Source organism: Aspergillus vadensis (assembly GCF_003184925.1).
Source record: "Aspergillus vadensis CBS 113365 unplaced genomic scaffold BO88scaffold_5, whole genome shotgun sequence".
Taxonomy (NCBI): domain Eukaryota; kingdom Fungi; phylum Ascomycota; class Eurotiomycetes; order Eurotiales; family Aspergillaceae; genus Aspergillus; species Aspergillus vadensis.
In genome coordinates this window covers 1,142,914-1,163,931 of record NW_020292043.1, presented here as the reverse complement: position 1 = coordinate 1,163,931, position 21,018 = coordinate 1,142,914, and the positions used below count along the sequence as shown (strand labels likewise).

The following is a 21,018-nucleotide window of genomic DNA, read 5'->3' as shown; positions in this document are numbered from 1 at the left end:
ATGACTCAACCAATTCCCACATCGTACGCACCGGTTGCAGAAGGGAATCCCAAAGCTCCCGCGATCCAGCTACCCGATGGCACCGTCCAGACGTCGGCGCTTCTAGTCCCGAATAATCAATCTGCTCACTATCGCAGCGGCCATGTAAACTTGGACACTTTCTCGCCTGTCAATGAAAATGGGAGCTTCGAATTCGATCGGGTCCTGAAGACTGGAAAGGTGTTTCGTCGCGTGAAGCACAAACATGTTAGTCGTTTGCGCCGTCAGCCGAGCTCAGTATAGAACCAACTAACTCTGTCGAACTAGGCATTCAGGGCCTCCTGGAAACCCGCATATCTCGTTCTACGTCCCAACCTTCTGTCGGTATACAAGGATGAGGAGGCCACGAGGCTCCGAGCCTCTATCACGTTGTCCGAGGTCACGGCCGTTGCGTCGGTCAGGTCCCCCCGATCCAACCGACAGCACGTTTTTGGCGTTTTCTCGCCGTCGAAGAATTATCGCTTCCAGGCATCTTCGGAGAAAGAAGCCGAAGCTTGGATTAGACACATCCGATCAGAAACCCGCATGGACGAAGACGAAGAGGCCTTCCTCGCCTTATCAAAGAATAGCGACACCGCCGGAAACAACAAGCGCCGCATCTATGACACCACCGACCACTCCGATTTTGATCAGCGCGGAAGACCAAGTTCTCCGGAAGTCGGAGATTCATTGTCACCCACTTACCATTCGAGGCGTTTCGCCTCGCCCCATGATCACTCGGGGAATGATATCACGTCATACTCAGAATGGTCCGACGGCCCTGGGAGCAACAACGGCGTTCGCATGACATCGCCTTCCATTCAAAACCAGCCTGCATCAGTTCATAGCGACGGCCCTTCCTCGATTCCGCGCAATGAGTCCGCAGTCCTACGTGACCCGGAGAGAGTTGTATGCAATGGGTATCTTCAATGCCTCAAAATCAAGGGATCTATGCGCCAATGGAAGCGACTGTGGGTTGTGCTGCGCCCGAAAAGCCTTGGTTTCTACAAAGATGAACAGGTATGAATTTCACCATTCTGCTATTTCTCTTGCATTCCTTTCTATGATTATGACTAACCGTGCCATGTTTTAGGAATACTCTGCCGTCAAAGTCATACCCATGGCACAGGTGATCGACGCTGCTGAAGTCGACCCTATGTCACGTTCGAAACACTTCTGTCTTCAAATCATTGCGGAAGAAAAGTCGTATCGACTATGCGCGCCGGACGAAGAATCTCTTGCAAAGTGGTTAGGAGCTTTGAAGAGCATTCTGGTCGCCCGCAAGAAACTGGAGCCTGCGCCCGGAGCAGCAGGCCTCCGTTAAAGAAATCCACTGTATAACAGATCCCGGAACCCTTCGGATCCCGCCCCTTCTATACACTCCTTCAAGTTTTCTCGATATCACTTGGATTCTGGCTAGTCTACTTCAATTCTCACCCAACTATTCTCCTTTGTGGTTTCCATGTTCGCCGGTATTATATTACTTCGCACTTGCTCCTGTTTGATGATACATACCCAATGTTCTTCATGATATTTTGTCTTCATGTCTTGTGATTCTATAACTGATTGTACGAGATGTTGAAACCCCGCGAGTAAGAGACATTACATGTTGGGTTAGTCTCGCGTATGGCTTGATTGTCCTGGATGACATGAGAAGTGATGCGGGTTCTGCGTGCTCTTCATGTATTTTTTCTCACTTCTATTCGTCCCACACTGCACACCTTGTGTCTGACTGTGGTCATGTAATTCTACTTAGTACCAATAATGCTCTCTGTGCTTCAGACATGAGCACATTGTCATTTCTAATTTCACTACCGAATTTGATTCCATTCTCAACATATTCCCCAATCAGAGATAGTAAAGTAAGCCCCTTGCCTACTACCTATCTAACGAACTAACATCTCCATAGCAGATATAGATACCTATCACCTATCCCTTCCATACTCATTACCACCATCCCCAGGAATAGCCTCATACCCAGCACCAGCCCCTCCCCTCCCATCCACCACCACAGGCCCCTCCCCATCCACCTCGCGACTCTCCTGATTAACCACCAAAAACGACAAAAACACCACCGTAGCCCCAGCCCAGTACAACCCGCTCGCATACTGTCCCTGAAGCACGATCTGGCCCACGAGCGAGAGCGGGATCGTTAGACTCAACCCCACTGTTACTACTAGTGGTGTAGTGAGGAGCATTGCGTAGGCCCAGGCGATGTCGGAGGCGAGGGAGGCGAGGGCGTTTACCTACATTTAAAATTGGTATCAGTTATCTGGGTATCGCTGACGTGAGAAAGGGGCTTGGGGATGTACCAAGATAATCGTCCAGACTCTCCCCGTATCAGGCATTCCTACAGATTCTATACCGAGGACATGAAGAACGATGAAGCCCGGCCAGAGGAGGACCGTATTGAATAATCCTACTAGGCCGAAGAATAGTTGCATGTTGACGCGGGATTCGTCTCCCACTTGCTTTTTTAGCACGATGGTGTATACGCCGTATAGGATGGCGCTGAATGCGGCCATTGCGTCGCCGAGGGCGATTTCACCGGGGGTTTTGGAGGGGAAGGTGCTTCCGCTTCCTCTGGTGGTGGTGTTGTTGTTGCTGGGGTTGTCGGGGGACGACATGTCGACGCGGGAGATGAGGATGATGCCGGTTAATGAGGCGATGACTCCGATGAGTTTGCGGATGGTGAAGCGCTCGACGCCGATTAGGGCGCCGAAGATGAGGGTCCAGACTCCTGGGTTGGGAGTTAGTTTTGGGTGGTGGGATGGTGATGCGGGGTGGCGGCGTACGTACCGCTTGTTGAGGTGAGGATTGTGGTGCTTCCTACTGTTGTGTATTGGAGACAGGCCATTGCGAAGTAGTTTGCCTGATTGAGTCAGTATTGGAGGCTGGATGCCACCATTGATCGCTAGTACTCACGGAGAACTGGTGCTTGTTAGCTTCTGCGGTTTGTATACGGGTTGGAGACTCAGTGTAGCGATATACTTACCCATAACAAACAGAACTCAAAGCTCAGTTTAGCCGTCGCCTTCAATCCCAGCTTAGATGGCTGACCTCGGGGTGCAGCATTGAACCTAGCACCGGCCCATGTTTCAGGGTCTGCGTCCTCGCTGCGCCAACGCTCCCCACTTGCATTGTGACTGAGTATACCCCGTGCCTCGACATTCGTATCATGAGAATCGAGATGCTCCAGTAGGCTTTTGAAGGACCGAATCCGGTAGAGCTTCCCTGCCTGCCATAGTTTCAAGAGCCGTCTGGAGATAATTGTGAAGAGAGGAAGGATGAACAACGAAGTGTTGATGTATGTCACGAAAAACGGTTTCGAGTATGTATCATCGGCGAATATTGTCTGTGACACATAGATAAAGTCTGAATTAGCATTGCACCGGGTATATAATGAAATGAAGGGTTAAGAGTAGTCAAGCACATACACTGGCGAGGAAATTCGAGGCCGTCCACAAGAAGACCACGACGAGCAGCAGACAAATACCCAATGTTCGTCTTGCGGCGCCGGACAAAATGGAGCCTTCCGTAGTCTCGGGTGCTTCCATGGTTATTGAATCCTTTCCGCGTACTTTCTCTGGCTGTCAGTAGCGGGCGATAAGAGAAGGACTCGCTGTGAGTCGAGGCTCTATAGAATTCCCCGCCGGCGCACGCGATACGAGGTATACTAGACCCCCCCGGACCGCGAGTGAGCTGTCCTAGATCATGGGCGCAAATGAAGGGCGGTACAAGGTGAGAAGACCACCTGTTCCAGCAGGCGATAAAGAAGGGGGCGTGGACGGAGCAAGATCGGGGGGATTCACCGGAGGAGAGAGGGAAACCGGAGGCGGAGTGACTCTGCGGTGTAACCCGAACTGATAACGCCGAGCATCACGAGATGCGCCGAGATAAGCACGCGACGCTTAGCCGATCCTGATCTCCTCCACCATACCACTGGTTCTTTGGCCAGCGGAATCCTCCTTGCTTCTCGGGTTCTAATTGGGAATAGGAACTGACTATGAGAAACTTAGGTCTTGCGTAATACAACGCTAGATGTGATGTGTGGTTAATGCCTACTAAACCGGCTATACTGTACAAGCTTTCAGCACATAAGCAATAATATTCCAGACTCCTACAGAACATGATAGTACCTTCGTACCAGAAAAGCAAAAGGGAAATATTAAGCAGAATCAAGACCATCAACGGATATCCCATGCGAATTGGCAGGCAAACACAAGACAAGGAGCGTGACACATGAGGAGCTCCATAACTGTATAAGTGCAGGTGTTCCCAAAAGAACAGCTACGCTCTTCCAAGCTCAAAAGTTCATACGAGGCATTGATGTGCTCTGACAAGCACGAAGTGGGAGCGTTCGGAGGCGCGTACAGCGAAAATGGAGCGGGCTTGAAGCAGAGATATAAAACGTTCGCAAGGCATGTCTAGTAAGGGGTCATTAACAAGCGCATCCGTCACGCTCACCATCAAGGTGGATGTTGATCGGGTCGCTGAATTCCCCACTAAATTCTTCTGCCTCTTCTTGTGCCAGAGCGCTCCGGGCGATGACTGAGTCGCAAAATTAGCTATGCGTTGAAATCGAGTAGACAGAATACGTAACCAACCTTCAAAAGCCTGCTCAACGTTGACGGCTTCCTTGGCACTCGTTTCAAAGTACGGAATGTTGCCCTTCGACTGGCAGAACGTCATAGCCCGTTTCGAAGAGATCATCCGCTTGCTCTCTTCCACATCGATCTTGTTACCAATCACAACCTGAACCCTAGTCAGTATTCGTGTCTACCAACCTAACCATCGCGCAAATCATGCGCCTAGTTCAGAGAAGATTGAAGGAAAGAGAAGTCCTTACAAAAGGGAAGCTCTCAGGATCCCGAGGGCTAGCCTGGATCAGGAACTCGTCGCGCCAGCTGTCAAGGGCCTCGAAACTCTTCGAATTGTTGACATCGTAGACCAAAACGCAGCAGTCCGCACCGCGGTAGAATGCAACGCCGAGGGACTGGAATCGCTCTTGTCCTGCAGTGTCCCAGATCTGTTGACAATCAGTTAACTCCCGATTCCCACAATAGCTCCGTTCGTCTTCGCAAGCGGATGAGTACATGCCTGCATTGTCACTAGCCGATCATCAACTAGAACCTCCTTGGTGAGAAAGTCGGCTCCGATTGTGGCCTTGTAGCTTGCGCTGAACTTTTTGTTGACCTGTTGAGCGAGATGAGGGTGAGTGGGGATCCGAGGAACAGCTGGGAGATAAGGCCACCGACATATTGGTTCATCAAACTCGTCTTACCGACGCCGCTATCACCCAGAATGATAACCTAAGAGATTCCAAGAGCTATGTGAGTAATTGAAGCTTTCATCGAGGCGGCTTGGCCTGCATGAGTCGGGGGAGGCGAGGTACCTTCAACAAGACCTTCTTCCGTGACGACATGGTGGAGATATGAGGGGGCTGTGAGTGTATTGACAAGTCAAGCTCTGTCTATAGAAGGGGAAAAAGCAAAGAGACGTTCGATATAATCCCGTCAGCGCAGCGAGGGATGCAGTCAGTTGGCAGAGACACCGAGCGAGTCGGGTAGTTGTTGTCAAGTAACAAACAGGAAGAGTGATGGTTGGGCCTGGACGGTGAACTGAGCCGAGCTAACGGCGACGGCGGCTTTCGATGATGCACGCGGACGTGGGCGGTGGAGATGGCGGTCAGCGCCCCATCCACCCGTCAGTGACAAGACAGTCCATTCTTCCCCTCACGCTTTCAAATAGTTGTGCAGGTCGTCGGGGTTGTCGTGGTTTAACTCGTTTGGTTCCTTTATTAACCTAGTAACATCTGTGAATATAGCTATACGTCTCTCCCTCGGCGGCTCTGAGCTCCACCATGGCTCCATGATATGAGGGGTCCGCCGTCCGTCCGCTAGATAGACTCTCACCTTATCACCACTTGCTATCAAATGGCCCACTGGAAAGAGGAGTACTCCGCCGCGCTGGCGGCTCGTGATCGACGAGAGAAAGCCAGCATAGCTATTTACGATGCTTGTATGTCGATCACCCTCACTTTCTGGGGTAGTCCACATTCCGGAAGTATTCTGACCATTCGCTGACCATCATGATCAAAACCATTAGATACCCAACTGGCCGATCGCACGGTTCAGGGAGTAGCGGCTAGCAACCCACCGAGCTCAGATCCGGTTGAAACACAGCATGTGCCATCCGACACTTCAGCATCCCGCTCCAGCAAGGCGCTATCAGGAGCAGGAGCACAAGACCCATCTCTACAAGAGACTCTCCTAGCAACACGTGCAGACCTGGCTGAGGCGCAGCGGTCACGCTCCGAACTGCAGGACCAGCTCACACGCATGACCGCTGACTTGGAGAAGCTGCGGAAGAGAAGCACTCAGGATAGCAGACGGATTCGCTTATTTGAAAATGAGATCGCCCATCTTCAACTACGCTTAAAAGATCGAGATGAGGAGTTGCGCGGGAAGGCAAAGTTACTGGAGGTATGCTGCTCCCTTCTCTCCTTTTTTGGAGTCCTTCTAGTTTTGCTGACACTACTTCAGGATTTCCAAGACGAGCTGGCATCGTTGAACCTTCAACTGAATATGGCTGAAGAGCGGTCATCCCGGCTGCAGAAGGAGAACCAAGATCTTGTTGATCGTTGGATGGCTAGAATGGGTAAGGAAGCAGAAGCCTTGAACGAAGCCTCTAAATTCTCGTAGAGAGGGCTACGCGACGAACCGACACGGCCATGATTTTTCTTACCTGCCTAAATTGGATGGATTATTGATATATAATATCTTCGTAGAATACATATTATATCCGAATCATGCTGTGTCTGTCACAGGCACACGAGCAGAAGCTACGATTCTCAAGAAATGTCATTATCTACTACGTTTTATCATCCCAACATTATCTTCCCCTACGTATTACATCTTAATTTAGAGGCCAGTAGTACGGTACTCTTATAGGCGTAAGTAGAAAACTGGCCAGTGTGGTAGTGTTATTGCCCTATATTGATATTTCCTGGAGACAGCTTCATGGCCACCTACCCGGTACTACATCGGACCATTGAAACGAATTACAGATCGCAATAACAGGTACGTACCCCTTTCACCATGGATATGATACAGAGATCTATAATGTTAACCGGGTATATACATGGACAATGATGAAAAAGATCGCTTCGAGTTCCACAGCTAAGCCCCATCACTAATTCTTCTTCTTCTTGGCCAGGCGCTTTTGAGCCCGGATATCCTTCTTCATACGAGAATCCACAATCTTGTACTTGCCCTTGACACCACGAGGACGTCCAGAGATACCCCTGTTGTTTCCCTTGGCAACCACCAACTTCACCTGCTGCTTGGGCTTCTTCTTGGTAGCTCTGCTCATCAATCTCGCAATGGCCTGCGACTTGTCACGCTCGCTGAGGGCTTCGTCATCTGCCAACAGTGCAGACTTCTTGCGCAACTTCTCCAGTCGCTGGGCGGCCTTGAACTTCTTGCGGCCCTTGGCTTCCATAACCTTCTTGATCGGGCGAGCGTTAATGGCGCGCATCTTCTCCTTGATTGCGGCTGCGGCCGCCTTGGTGATAGGACGGTTCTGGATACTGTGCTTGTTCTCGTCGTCAAGGAACCACTCGGGGAGACCATCACTATCGCGGAACGCAAATCGGTTGAAGCCATCATCAACCACGTCAGAAGACTTCTTCTCTCCAGTAGCCATCTGTTGGGCAAGTGCCATAGCTTCCGCAGTGATGATGTCGATATCTATGTAGTAGAGTTAGCATTAATTGTCCAGGGTACAAGGCAAAGACACGCCACATCTGCGAACTTACCGAGCTGCCCGTTCTTCTTACGTGGATCCTCAAGCTCTTCAATATCTTCTTCATCCGAGTCTTCCATCGCCTGGACAGGCTTCTTGGCTTCATTTGCCTTCTTCTTCTTCTCAGACTCCTTGCCCTTAGGCCGAGCCTCCTTAACTTCGATGGCGCTATCTTCATCTTCATCCTCGACATCGTCGATGTCTTCTAAGCCTTGGAATATATCTTGGTCGAAGAATAGCGACGCACTGTTGGAAAGGGAAGCTGACTTGGGAGCTTTGTCGCCGGCGGAGCTAACTCCAAGACCCTCGTCGTCGGAGTCCTCACCATCTTCCTTGTCATCATCGGAAAAGCCATCCCAGGAGTCGGCTTCAAAGTCCTTCCTGGCCTTCTTTGCCCGTAGCTTCGTGTCCCGGTCCTCCTTGCGGTCCTGGTATTGCTCGTACAGGTTGTCAAGTTCCCGCTCCAGACGGTCTTCCTCGTCATCGCTCTCCTCGAAGTCAGACTCGGAAGCACTGTCCTCACTATCACTTTCAATCGGTGCTTCATGGCCGGCAGCAATGGTGTCCCTGATTCCACCTCTCTCGGCGCGCTTGAGCGAGAATGTGGCATCCTCGCCATTAGGTCCCAGTTGCTCCTTTCCGATATCCATGGGTGTCGTCATGTGCATCTGTAACCGAACGATTTCCTTGCGCTTCCTCTCGTTCTCCTTGCGGCGCTCTTTCTTCTGCTTGGAGGTTTCCTTTTCACGAAGGCGCATCAGCTCCTCTTGAATGGCCAGCTCGTCATCCATAGGAGCGACCTCCGCCACTTCTTCGGTCTCATCCTCCTTGGCTTGACCACCCTTCTTCACAGCGAGACCGAACTGCTCCCGCACCTTCAGTCGCCACCTGAGCAGGTTCCTGAATTCCTTCTTACCCAGAACCTTGAGATCCTCACAGCAGGCTTTGATTTCGTCGGTCGTCTCTTCTAGTCTCTCCAAAGTGGCGAGGGCAAGGTCACCACTTGGGGACTGTTGGAAGCTAAGTTTGTTGCATGAACCCAGGATGGCAATGGGATCAGTGGTGTTGATGAATTCCGTGACCGGGACCTCCTTGAATTGCGTGTAATCGCCCTCTTCGTAACCCTCTCTCTTGCGCTTCTTCTTCTCCGGGTTGAACACCTTGGCCTCGTTGTTGGGGGTAGGGTCCGCAAGTTCTGCAAAGACATGCTTGGGATCGAGGAACTTCGGGTCAATGCGCTTTGGTGCCTTGTAATTGCGACAAACAACGAAAATTTCTGCAGAAACGTTTCGAGAAGACGGAGGTTTCGTCGCCTCCACGGACGCAAAGAGTTGCTTGAAAACCCACAGGAGCGGATTGTAGTCCTTGGATCTGAAGACCTTCGTAACAAATGTACCGCCCTCCGCCAAGAACTCCGTAGCCAACTTCAGAGACTGCAACACCAGCTCTGCCTGAGAGAAAGCATCCTGAACCCAGGCGGTACCGACATTGGGGGCACCATCGTGAAGTACGGTATCAGCCTTCCAGTGCTTCAGGTGCTGTCTAATTGTTGTGCGACACTTCTCGGTTGTGATATCGCTCTGGAAAGTGATGACTCGGGGGATCGGCTTAATAGGCGCAAGATCGACACCGACAATGATACTCTGTGCGGGCATGCATTCTGCAGCAACTTGACACCACGACTGTGTTGCGAAAGTGGTCAGCCACCAGACTCGGCGTTAAGAATCACACTGATGGGTTGTACTCACACCGGGTGCCGCGCAAAGATCGAGAACGACTTTGCTCTTCTCCAAAAAGCCGTACTTCTTGTTCAGCTGGATCAGCTTGAAAGCAGCTCTCGCTCTGTAACCCTTCTCCTTCGCCAGGCGATACCACTTATCCAAACGACCTTTACCATGCTAAGTCATTGTCAGTACTGGGATTCCCATGACCGCGGGACAGACCAATGCCGCATTACCTTCTTTTGAATCGCCATCTTGAGAGATGGGAGGTCGAGACACACTCGACGAAAACGAAACCGCTAAACAGAAAACTGCGGATGCAAGTGGGTAGGATGGTGAAAGCGGTACAAAAGAATGTATCCAGGAAAAAAAGTTATCGGCGGCCTGGATGGATCCTTTCCTGGCCTTCTCCACATCGGCCCCGAAAAATAAAAATTTCCCCTTCCAGCCCGGATGCATGTGGCGGTGCAGACGCACTCAGCACACCAGCCACATCACACTCGCTCACCGCCTGAGGCGGCGAGGCAAACAAAGACGGTCAGCAGAGAGCATGTGACGTGATGTCAGGCGTGATGCTGGCCCGATTTGGCTGATAACCAACCAAAGACCCGCGCTGATCCTCCGGCTGCCATCGCTGGTGGCTAGTCTGCTGGCCTCCCCCATCATAGCATCACCTTTCACTTGATCTTAGGCTTTTCCATGCTTTGATCTGCACCTCATCTCGCATTCGGTGATGTTATTAGTTAAGCTTTCATGCCGTCGATGGGATCTCGTAAGAGAGTAAAGCCCAGCCCCCTCGGCGCGGACTCCAAGTCCCCAACAGCGTCCGACGATGGTGCTACATCGCTTTCCGCAGGCGGAGACCATGCAGAATCAAGGAACAGGGGGAGCACTGCGGTGAGTCCGGGTTTTCAGTAGCCCTATATCTTCTTCTGCATCCGTCCCGTATATCTAATATATCATTTGGATTATCAGAGTTGGTATCCTGCTGTCTGGCCGGCCGTCTCCAGAGCATCCAAAGCGGCTCCCGTTACCGAGGTTGCCCGTGAGAGCATCTCCGCTGCTCAAAACTTAGCACCCCGACTCACTTCCCGCTCAACTCCTCAGCTTGATTCTCCTAAACCATTCCGAAATCCCTCCCTCCAGCTTACTCGGAAAGTCGGCGCATCCAGCAGGTCTCTTCCCGCCGACGCTGCGACAACGAAGATAAACATAGCTTCTGATGGCACTACATTCACCCCTGAAGAGGATGCTAAGTCTTGCCCGGCTGGCATAACAACGCAACCGACCGAGGAAGAAGTATCGAGAGACCAAGAGACAGTAGCTGCGGATGCCGCTGATAAGGGCCAATTGAGTGCTGCTGCTCCCGAGACTACTACAGATGATAACCGGGACAGTGCTGACGCAGGCCCGACGACGACTGTCCAAACGGGTGGATGGTTTTCATGGTTCTATGCCCCGTCAACAACCGACAATTCTGCCCCAAAAGATCCGGTACCAGATCCTGTGCCGGACCCTGTGTCAGAGTCAAGTGCACCAGAGCCTAGTGAAGAATCACCCGTGAAACCCCCTGTATCAAAAGACGAAGAGCAGGCAATCTCGGAAAATCAGGGGCAAACAGAGCCAGATAGGCCGGAACAGGATAAGTCTGAAGAAACGCATGATAGTTCGCAGAACACTCTAAAACGTTCTTGGCTTCAAATGTGGTACGGTTCATCAACAAAGGGGCCAGAAGAGCCTGCAAGCAAACCTTCAGATGACGTGGATAAGCCAACCACGCAAGACGTGCTGACGGAACCTGCACCAACTCAAGACCATGATACGCAAGGGGCAAGCAGTCCCGCTACGATACCTGTGAAGGACCCGAAGCCCTCTGGATGGTCATTCTGGTTCAAAGAGTCTTCGAAGGGATCTGATAAAGAGGTCCCACAAGATTCTGAGATGGCTAGCGCCTCTATTTTGCCAGATTCTTCTTTGAAAAAAGCAACCATTGAAGCCGAACCGGAGCCAGAAGCAAGGGCTGAGATTGCGAAAAAGGGAAGCGTTAAGCTTAAGAACAACAAGAGCAGCTCTGCACTACCTGATAAAACCGCATTACGTCCAGAAGCAGGTCTCAATGACTTGGTTCCGGGACCACCTGAAGCTGCAGCTTCGAAACAATTGCGAAAAGTCTTACCCAATCAGGTTTTGCCAAGGTTTCACGAAACATTTGCCGTGCAAGAAAAGCCCAGTCTGTTGCAGACAATAGGACGATATTTCCACTATGGTAAAGAATCAAACAACAGACACGTTCATATGGTTAAAGATACACCCCCTATCAAAAGGGCCCTGGCCATTGGGATACATGGATACTTTCCTGCACCGTTAATCCGGAGCGTCCTAGGCCAACCGACAGGCACCTCGATTCGATTTTCAAACATGGCAGCAGAAGCCATAAATACCTGGGCTGACGACCATGGATATAAATGCGACATCGAGAAGATTGCGCTGGAAGGCGAGGGGCGTATAGCTGAGCGTGTCGACCTGTTGTGGAAGTTATTACTCAATTGGATGGAGGAGATCAGAAAAGCCGACTTCATCCTGGTAGCTTGCCATAGTCAGGGTGTCCCTGTTGCGATCATGCTGGTCGCCAAGTTGATATCCTTTGGCTGTCTCAACGCAGCGCGTGTCGGCATCTGTGCTATGGCCGGTGTCAACCTAGGCCCATTTGCAGACTTCAGGTCCCGCTGGATCAGTGGCTCCGCCGGAGAGCTATTCGAGTTTGCCTTGCCTTACAGTCAAGTCTCCAAGGACTATGAATCAGCACTGAGAACCTGTCTCGACTTTGGCATTCGGATATCGTACATTGGAAGCATCGATGACCAGCTGGTTTCTCTTGAGGTAAAGAGCCTTACATCACCCCTTTCATCTCTCATACTCAAATACTAAACCACATGTTCCAGTCATCCCTCTTCGCCCCGGTGACCCATCCATACATCTACCGCGCAGCCTTCGTCGATGGCAGAGTCCACGCCCCAAGCTTGTAAGCCAGCTTTTTTTTTTTTTTTTTTTTTTTTTTTTTTTTTTTTTTATCTCAACAAAATAAAAGCGCATCTAACACTCTACCAGTCTCTCTCACCTAGTCGGCTTCGTCCTCAAGCTCCGCAACCTAGGCATCCCAGACCACGGTCTCATCCGCGAGCTCAGCTCCCCCCTAGCAGGCAGTCTATACAGTGGGGAAGGGCACTCCCGTCTTTATGACGACCCATCTGTATACCGGTATATTTATACCCCCCGCCCCACTATCTACCCAACCCCAATACTAATGAGAACGAACAAGTCTGGCCATCGAATTTGCCCTCGAAACATCCACCATTCACAGCGCCAATCTGCACATCAAACGCACCCAACCAGCCCCCGCAAACCCTTACATCCTCCCCTTTGCGATGCGCGGTATTCTCGAAGAGGAATACGTCCGCCGCGAACTGTACGAGGAGACGATGGAACTCCTACGCCAGTTCGACGACTGGAAGCCAACAAGCAAGGTGCTCAAGGATGTCAAGTTCCGGTTAGAGGGGATACGGTCGAAACTATGAGGCCTATCTCTCTTTCTGTTCCAGCTTTCTCTCTTTCCCTAACACAAAAGAGAATCTTCACTATAGATAGCAGTTACCTTTATCACTCAAGTACAATAGTTTGCCAAGCTAAGCCAAGCATAGATAAATAATGGGAGGTTATTTGAATGATTACTTCTAGTTTCGAGACCAACGTACTGTAATAAATGGAGTATATATATATATATATATATATCCTCGTCTTGGCAATTTCTAAACTAACCATAACTAGTACTACTAAGTACCCATTCCATCCCCAGTTCATAAGTAACCAAACCCACCTCGACATACTTTCCACAAAAGAACTCACAAGTCGAAGACTAATTATTATTTTAATACTACCTAGGTCACCCAAGTCTCCCTACAACAAGGTTATACTCTAACAAGTAATCTAACCAGACCAGGAAACCCAGCATAGCCCTCCGGCCCCTCCCTGATCTGATCTTTTACTTTAGTATTACTATTTACAGAGATTAACTTTCTCCCCTTTCACTTGCATTTATTGGCTCGTTTGTCATGGGTCCTCCATCGTTGCACGATCTGCATATCAATTTCATGTCGTCACACATTCTTTTCTTTTGTACGTATCGGGTTTCTTTCTAAATTCTTGGCGGGAATTCCAAATAGTATGCTACTTAGTATCTAGGTTAGAAATATAGGCTACGCAGATGGATTAGATAAATAAATAATTAAATGCATGTGAGCTAAGTACTCAAGTGATCCTGCGTGGTTCTTTAGTTTTTCAACTTGTGGCCTGTATTATACTTATTAAGATATTCCTATCGGTAATTGAAAGGTACCATGAGAAAGCGGTATCAGCGTCATCGTGTCATCGTGAGTTAAATTCTTAATAGTGTTGATGTATCAGAATTGGATGGAACTGAAAGTGTATTGAAAAGATCACTGGCTCCCGCGCCATGTGTTGCGGATACTATAAAGTAGTAGTATGCGACTAGTCCCATCCTGGAAGACTCTTGTGGAAATAAATAGAACTCTTGAGTCCACCTAAAACAAAAACAGGCCTACGCTTGAGAAAACGCCGTTTGATATGCACACTCAATCTCATCTGCAGATCCATACTAGGTCAGTCATTGTCAAGATGAATGTGAGATTGCACTGGACTTACCCCTCATTCCATCTAACGCCTCAAATGCAATCGCGTAGTTTGTAACAGTAGCAATTATTCGCTCCAGCCCCTTGCGGATTTCTTCGATGAGTCTGTCCGAGGGGTTGGGAGTATTGTCAATTCTACTTTCTTTGGGCTTTTTCTCCTCGCGTGCTTTATAATAGATCATTAGCATAGCATAGCTGCCTTGCATAAGGCAGCACGCAAATGACGGCATGGTTCGTGGTAATTGATCCGGCAGCATATGTAGCCCCTGCTGAGTTTGACATTCATCAAGAAGCGGTTGGGGCAGGGGTAGGCTGTAGAACATGCGTGAGATGAGAAGGGATGCTCTCAGACACGTCTTCGCCGAATGCTGAATGCTGTATGGAAATCCTTGAATGAAAGGGTACTGCTGCGTATCTGACGCCACAGAAGACGACGACGATGAGTAGTCACTGGGTGCCTGTTGGAACGGCTCCAGGCTACACGAACATCCGATATTTGCAATCCCACTTTGCGATTTGAAATTCTTGGAAGTATTGTTCGGCATTGTGTTGTTCGGATTAGCCGAGGTCAGATCGCAGTGTTTCTTAACGAAGATTGGTAAGTCTGAGAATGCCCTGAACCGATGCACTTTGATTTGAGCGCTAAGAAACCATTAGTAACAAGAACTGTCAGCAAGGGGCCCATGAAATACCCACCTTGACAACTTGATTCGTGATATTGCACGGATACTCTGAGCTGTTGTCAACTCCATCTCCCCGCCACATGCCATAGACTGAGGCAATATTGGAAGTAGATTTGATTGTGCCAGAACAGAGCTCGCCCATGCATCAAGTTGCTGCATCCGTTCAAATATGTATGACATGTTGGTCCTCGTGGATAGACATTTATTCAGATCGATGATGAATTGTGTTGCTGACACAAGAACTTGTTGAGCTTGTATTAATACCGACCAGCCCTGTACAGCGTGTTAGAAGCCAACTATCCGCATAACTCAGCTTTTGATTTTCAGCGATAGGGACACATACATCAGGATCGGCCGAAAACCGTGGATAAGGAGTGACAAATTGGGGATCGTTCGCGATGATAGCTAAAGGCTGTGGATGGGACATTAGCACTCGCACTGTCAGAAGAGCAAGAAATAACTTACTGTGGTGCTGACGATAGAGCCCTGCAAGACGCAATAATACTGCACATACACAGCTATTAGTGACGATGGCGCGAAGCAGAGAAAGGACCCATACAGTCATCCACCAAGCTCTCCTCCGAGCCTCCGCAAAGTCGTCGAACTCTTCCCCAAGGGAATGCAAAGACATATCCAACGCTATGGCCAGAGCCTGACCCGCACGGTAACGCATCTTGAGGAGGTTGCCTCGTTGATTGTATTCGTAGATTGAAAGTACGAGAAGCGCGAGCAGACTTTCGAGTTCCACTGGAGTCTTGGGATGAAAAGACTCTCGATCAATGAGAGGCCGTTCACTTGTCAATGCATCTGAAGGGTAGGTGGACGAAGCGTGAAGCTCGCAATCGGTTTCGATAGCTGAATTTGCCAGCTGGGCATATGTGTGTGCAAAAGTGCGACGGCGGATGACGGACGCAGGCCCCGATGGTTCTGGGTCGTTTGGATGCGGTACCAGGGCCAGAATCGCCGAAATCGCCAGACTCAAAGGGGACCTCGGTTTATAGATGAAGATTGGTTGTTCTGACGGGGAATCCGTGAACGAGCCAGCACAATCCAGGGGCCGGTCAGGAGTCGGGGGGTCAACCCTTGGTGGGAGTATGGGGAAATAATTATGAATAAAGTCATAGTATGCGTTGAGACTGTAATCTCAAGTCAGAATGCTGTGAGAAATTCAATGAGACAAGTCAGCACCTACAGAGCATCTTCACTGCCGTACGTCCTGACCAAGGCCCGAGACGGTATATTTGATGGGGAAGGGGTCGGCTCTAGGCCGTGAGTGTTCTCTGTGCCTGGAACAAATAGATCCGCAAACATGGCGTGGACATCAGAGGGGAAGTCTAAGCTTCTCAACCCTGCCCCTGGAATCGACAGGACGTCAATTTGTCCAAACAACCCGGATGCTAATGTACGTTAGTGGATGACCTAGGACTTATAACTGGGGTCTGACCGCACCTTCGTCAAATCCCGAAGACACCGGGAAAGTCGTAGGATCCTCGACACCATCGTGTTGAGGTTCTGCAGCTGCAGATGGCTTGTTCTTCTTCTTCCTTGGGCCACCCCGCTTACTGGGCAAATAAGAGCAACTCTTATTCCTACTGGAACACTTTAGTCCCAAACAAGCAGATTAGCACACACGTTCTTTGAGGGATCGAGGAAAGTCAACCGGTTGAGAACCAAGGTGTGGAGAGCCACAACAGCGCGGTGAGCCATGGCGGCACAAAAAAGCAGCTGCAGAGGGGAAAGAGGGAAGAGAATAGGTCCACAGCATGACGATAGGAAAGAACACCCGGGGGAGGATGTTTGTTGAAAGCTCTGACAAGCCAAAGCATGAGGAAGTATACCTACATTGGTACACGGGTCTTGGCCATCACAACGTGTTCTTGAAGCACGACTGATAAGAAATGGATACCGATTAGTCCCGTCTCGATAGCCAACCGCATGACAAGATAGGTTTGCCGCAGCAAACGAAGACAAAAAGAACAAGGTGTGTATCCTTGTCCATCAACTCACGGAGAGGAAGGTAACAGGAAGGACAAAAGGGGATTGGGGGGGTCAGTGTACTTACCAGGCCAAACAAGCTACTTTGACGGGAGGTTTGGCGAACTTCTTGCGGACCACCGTGGGTCTAGCGGTCTTGGACTGTGTAACTGCCAGTGCCACAGCCGGGATCCCATTCTTTCCACCAGGCTGTTCGGGGCCCTCTAGAACCATGATGGCGGGTTTTGGGCAAACAATGAAGGACGAAACGAGCGACTGTCCGAGGAAAAGGTCATGAAACGCCTATCAGAGCGTACTACTGTTACCGTTGGCGTCCGAAGGCAAAGCATTCCTTGACCGACTTGACTAGTACTGGGAAGCGTCCCCAGCCAAAACCCGTTTGAACCGCAACGACGACGACAACAACGACGACGACGACGATAATAACAATGGCACAGACAATAAAGCCATCGAAGTTCCCTGACTCAGGGGAGCCAATGTGTCAGGCCCTTTTTAATGCAAATCGACGGACGGGGAGGACTGGTATACACAGCGTCAATGACCTCCAGCTGAAGGGAACCCTGCACGGCTTAATCATCAACCCAGGCCTGAAGAGGCAAATCCCGAAGTGTGGCCGTTCGGGATTTGCTTGTTGGAAGGCCAGTCAAATTGCAGGCCAGCGTAAGGTGGCGCTTCAAACTGGGGCCCCCCGATTAGTTTAGTCCTTCTAGTGCAAAATATGCACGCCGGGTCGGCTGCATTTCTTCGAATCACGATCGTCGATCCCCTGTCGTTGAACTCTTGGGTGTCTCTGGAATGGCCTACCATATTCATTCCCTTTTTCTGCAATATGTATTTGAATTTTTCAATTTTCAATTTTCCCTTTTTCTATTTTCATTTAATTTCATTTTTTTTTTCTTTTTCTCATTATAATTATGGGTCACAGATCTAAAGAAAGTGTGGCTTTTTGGGGGCAGATCGGACTTAAAGTAAGCAGACTACAATATACGTACTATACTAACTATCTAGAACTTGCGACAGCGGTTTTTTTTTTTTTTTTTTCTCCCTCTCGAGGGCCTGCAGCTACTAACGAGCTGCAGCTGCTGCATTGCTTGATTCGTTACCCTACCTTCTCTTCCTTTTTGTAAAAATTTTCCTCAATCCTCCTTTCCCCCTTCATTTTGCCCCTCTTAGCCCTCTTCCCATTACTACTACTTAGTAGTACTGCTCCGTACCTACTAACTTATCGTTCGGGGACCATCAGCGAGTGGCGGTGCCCGACACTCGCCATCCGTCTCCTTCCCCATCGGGCGATCAGCAGCCCGTCTCAGCCCATCACGTGATATGAACCGGAAAAGGTCACCGCACTCGACGCACCACTCACATACCACTTGTACCTTCTCGGTACTTATTGTCAAGGGCAATGGATTGATCTCGCGTCAGTCCGGGTGGATCAGGTCCCCATTCTCTTAGGTTGATTTGAATCGGGGCGACGGGACGGGCGGCTGTCTGGTATCCTGGAAATGGGGATTTCCCCTCCCCTCTCTTCTCCCGAAGCATCCCTGTCACAGACCGTCATCTTTCACCGAGACTATCTATCTACGGTGTAGTTTATCTACTCTCCCAGTTACATATTGCATTCGTATATTCGGACACTCTCTCTTCCTCAAACCAAGAAGAGAAGGCGGGGGAGGGCAAACTTTGGATCGATCTACGGGCTCCACAGAAACCCCGAGCCACTACTGTAAGTATTTGGCCTATAATAACACCTTGCACTTCCAAATCTTCACACGCACGAAAGCAAGCAAGTAAGTAATTCCTTTTGCTGAATTCCTCACGGGAAGACGACTACCGGGATCTAGTTAGGTAGCCTATCTGCATCTGTATTCCTCAGCACCCATACTAGTCTCCAAATGAATAATGAGCCAAATAGTCACCGGCACCTATCCCTCATTCAAACAAGGAATATCTTCGGGCGTAACGCGGCCGAGCTCACAGCCGGTCCTCCGTGGCCCATGCACGCTGCAAATAATGTTCATTCGGGGGGAGCTTTCTTCCCGCTCCTACAAGGCAGTCAATAATTCTTCCTAACTAGCGTAATCTTATTAAACTATTCGATCGTCTAGCCACAAGGCACCGGCGTGGATTCTTCATCGTGGCTTATTACATGTCCCCACTCCTTTATCATGGCCCGCGATTTATCATCTTCGTCAGGCAGGAGGAAGACCATGGATGTGCACTCCTGATATCCGCTTGACGCTTCCCCACACGCTGGCGGGCACCCTCGGCGGAAGTTTGTGGCCTTTCAGCTGCTGGTCGATCAACCACATCCCTACCACAAATTCCTCTCGGGTCAGAAGGCCAATGTGTTGCCCGTCCACTAACTCCCAAACCTGTGCTAGCACATGCCGCGGCAGGCGACTACGTGACCAGATGTCAGCGGCCACCAGATTGACCACCATCTCGGTGCACTCGGGCGGATACGCTTCGGGGACCCTCAAGTGTGAGGGTGGGAGTAACAATCCCTTGTTCGCAGCCCAGACACCCTCGTACCGCCTTCGCTCTTTCTCCGTAATCTCACTCCGCCATCTTCTGCGATCACCTTCGTGATGCTTGTGCGGATGCTTGCGAATCAGATGCTTATGCCTTTGGTACCCCTTATCATCTTCGGCGATCTTGGTCGGCTCCCGGAGGGTCTGTCGTAACTGTGTGGATGGACTAGGGGAATCTGGGTGTTCTCCCTTGGCAGTATGCGGGAATCGCTTGATTGATCGAGACCTCGCCCGGCGCTCTGGCGGTGGGGGCGGTGGGACTTTCCTTTCCTGTGAAGCCCGAATCGATGCTCTGGACGAGGCCACGACCGCATCCGAGAACGCCCCTTCGTCCCGCCCTGAGGAGCTGTCGAGCAAACTCGTAGTACTATTGCTCAGTGATGTAGCATACAGCGATGCAGTGCCAGGTGTCGACGGTCGCGTCCGAGATCCATGGTTCGTTTCTAAAAGCCGTCGATGATTTGTCAGGTCTTTCCGGGCCACGGACGAAGCACCCGTTCGGGGAGGAAGTGCTGGCGGAGCCTTGGAAGGGATAGTAGTATCCTCAAGGGGACGTGAGGAGTGGTTCTTGGAGGCCTGCTCTGGACTCTCTGGGCCCTTGGAATGTACGTTGATAGGAACTGAGGTAGGACCAGTGACAACCGCAGCTGGTTTTCGTGGCACAGGCGGAGGACGAGGTTTTTTCGCCGCCAGCTTTGCTGCCTCTATGGGAGATATCTGAGCTACTGGTCTTCGTTGGAGCGACTTGTCTCTAATTGGCAAATTGGCCTCGCTGTGAAGGAGCTTGTCCAACGAGGCCGTGTTTGCACTTGTAGCCCATACCGGCTTCGGGGCTAGCAACGGCGGGCCCTCGTTGTCATCACTCCGTTTTGAGGGCTTCGGCATCGAACCTTGCGTCCTGCTGACGCCCGTATGCGTGGCAATGATTTCACCTGGCGTCGATCGTCCTGCGGCCAGCTGGGCAGCGATCTGCTGCGGAGTGCGTGACCTATTCGCCCCTATGCTGACTGGAGTTTTCCCGAATGCATCTTTCAGACTAGACGGCTGCTGCTGATAGGCACTAAACTTCCCGATCTTGTCCTTGACTGAGCCACTTTCGGGCAATTCTGGCGTCTGAATGTTGCGAGGCGGAACCATTTCGGGACTATTGTGGCTGACCCCTACAGACTCCATGGGTGATGCGCCAGACCTAAAATGGGCAATAGGTGACCGCGCTCTGCTGGCAGGATTTGCATTGAACGCAGCTGTGGCTCCTTGGAGGGCTGTCACGGTACTATTAACATGTGCCGAAGATGCATGGCGAGGCAACCGGCTGTCCAGAGCTGATGTCGGCCTTGCCATTCATGGGGACCCCCGACCCAAGGTTCTGCGGCGGTCGTAGGAGTGGTAGTTTAGGTTTGATCCGGGGGCGGACAGCGACCACAGCGGGATCACTTTATGTAATCAAAAGGTACCAACAAGAGTCTTTGAGGACAATGGGCACACTTCAATAGTACGTTGTTGAAATTCTTGGACGGGTTGGGATACAGAAAGGCAACGGACACCCTGACTGCAAGTC

General features: G+C 50.6%; 8 protein-coding genes across 8 annotated transcripts; 3 read left to right on the top strand and 5 right to left on the bottom strand.

Moving 5' to 3' along the window:
- BO88DRAFT_335011 (PH domain-containing protein) lies at positions 1 to 1,342 on the top strand (the record flags this gene model as incomplete). Its single annotated transcript, XM_025702830.1, has 3 exons — positions 1 to 246; positions 307 to 1,038; positions 1,112 to 1,342. 3 exons carry the CDS (start codon positions 1 to 3, stop codon positions 1,340 to 1,342), a joined length of 1,209 nt encoding a protein of 402 aa, XP_025565535.1.
- Positions 1,343 to 1,943: 601 nt separating this feature from the next.
- Positions 1,944 to 3,829, bottom strand: BO88DRAFT_384184 (DMT family transporter; the record flags this gene model as incomplete). The annotated part of the gene is made up of 6 exons (XM_025704687.1): positions 3,456 to 3,829; positions 3,014 to 3,373; positions 2,944 to 2,949; positions 2,818 to 2,890; positions 2,331 to 2,758; positions 1,944 to 2,264 (listed from the first exon to the last, which is right to left on the bottom strand). Exons 1-6 carry the CDS (start codon positions 3,573 to 3,575, stop codon positions 1,944 to 1,946), a joined length of 1,308 nt encoding a protein of 435 aa, XP_025565534.1. The 5' UTR covers positions 3,576 to 3,829.
- Positions 3,830 to 4,054: 225 nt separating this feature from the next.
- On the bottom strand, positions 4,055 to 5,846 carry rab7 (Rab family GTPase YPT7). Its single transcript, XM_025706270.1, has 6 exons — positions 5,414 to 5,846; positions 5,277 to 5,330; positions 5,119 to 5,214; positions 4,868 to 5,047; positions 4,626 to 4,773; positions 4,055 to 4,569 (listed from the first exon to the last, which is right to left on the bottom strand). Exons 1-6 carry the CDS (start codon positions 5,441 to 5,443, stop codon positions 4,460 to 4,462), a joined length of 618 nt encoding a protein of 205 aa, XP_025565533.1. The 5' UTR covers positions 5,444 to 5,846; the 3' UTR covers positions 4,055 to 4,459.
- BO88DRAFT_433675 (ATG16 family protein) lies at positions 5,769 to 6,906 on the top strand. Its single transcript, XM_025709438.1, has 3 exons — positions 5,769 to 6,039; positions 6,127 to 6,503; positions 6,564 to 6,906. The coding sequence occupies exons 1-3, from the start codon at positions 5,955 to 5,957 to the stop codon at positions 6,720 to 6,722; spliced, it is 621 nt and encodes a 206-aa protein (XP_025565532.1). The 5' UTR covers positions 5,769 to 5,954; the 3' UTR covers positions 6,723 to 6,906.
- Positions 6,907 to 7,010: 104 nt separating this feature from the next.
- spb1 (rRNA methyltransferase spb1) lies at positions 7,011 to 9,956 on the bottom strand. The gene is made up of 4 exons (XM_025706269.1): positions 9,782 to 9,956; positions 9,573 to 9,722; positions 7,838 to 9,506; positions 7,011 to 7,769 (listed from the first exon to the last, which is right to left on the bottom strand). The coding sequence occupies exons 1-4, from the start codon at positions 9,797 to 9,799 to the stop codon at positions 7,213 to 7,215; spliced, it is 2,394 nt and encodes a 797-aa protein (XP_025565531.1). The 5' UTR covers positions 9,800 to 9,956; the 3' UTR covers positions 7,011 to 7,212.
- A 207-nt stretch (positions 9,957 to 10,163) lies between these two features.
- Positions 10,164 to 13,273, top strand: BO88DRAFT_403068 (uncharacterized protein). Its single transcript, XM_025706268.1, has 5 exons — positions 10,164 to 10,442; positions 10,521 to 12,425; positions 12,488 to 12,567; positions 12,654 to 12,803; positions 12,865 to 13,273. Exons 1-5 carry the CDS (start codon positions 10,299 to 10,301, stop codon positions 13,118 to 13,120), a joined length of 2,535 nt encoding a protein of 844 aa, XP_025565530.1. The 5' UTR covers positions 10,164 to 10,298; the 3' UTR covers positions 13,121 to 13,273.
- A 568-nt stretch (positions 13,274 to 13,841) lies between these two features.
- On the bottom strand, positions 13,842 to 17,449 carry BO88DRAFT_433672 (uncharacterized protein). The gene is made up of 10 exons (XM_025709437.1): positions 16,997 to 17,449; positions 16,567 to 16,822; positions 16,384 to 16,534; positions 16,127 to 16,331; positions 15,494 to 16,070; positions 15,400 to 15,438; positions 15,278 to 15,346; positions 14,948 to 15,207; positions 14,265 to 14,893; positions 13,842 to 14,204 (listed from the first exon to the last, which is right to left on the bottom strand). The coding sequence occupies exons 1-10, from the start codon at positions 17,140 to 17,142 to the stop codon at positions 14,161 to 14,163; spliced, it is 2,376 nt and encodes a 791-aa protein (XP_025565529.1). The 5' UTR covers positions 17,143 to 17,449; the 3' UTR covers positions 13,842 to 14,160.
- Positions 17,450 to 18,762: 1,313 nt separating this feature from the next.
- On the bottom strand, positions 18,763 to 20,962 carry irs4. Its single transcript, XM_025706267.1, has one exon. The coding sequence runs from the start codon at positions 20,799 to 20,801 to the stop codon at positions 19,119 to 19,121; it is 1,683 nt and encodes a 560-aa protein (XP_025565528.1). The 5' UTR covers positions 20,802 to 20,962; the 3' UTR covers positions 18,763 to 19,118.
- Positions 20,963 to 21,018: the final 56 nt, after the last annotated feature.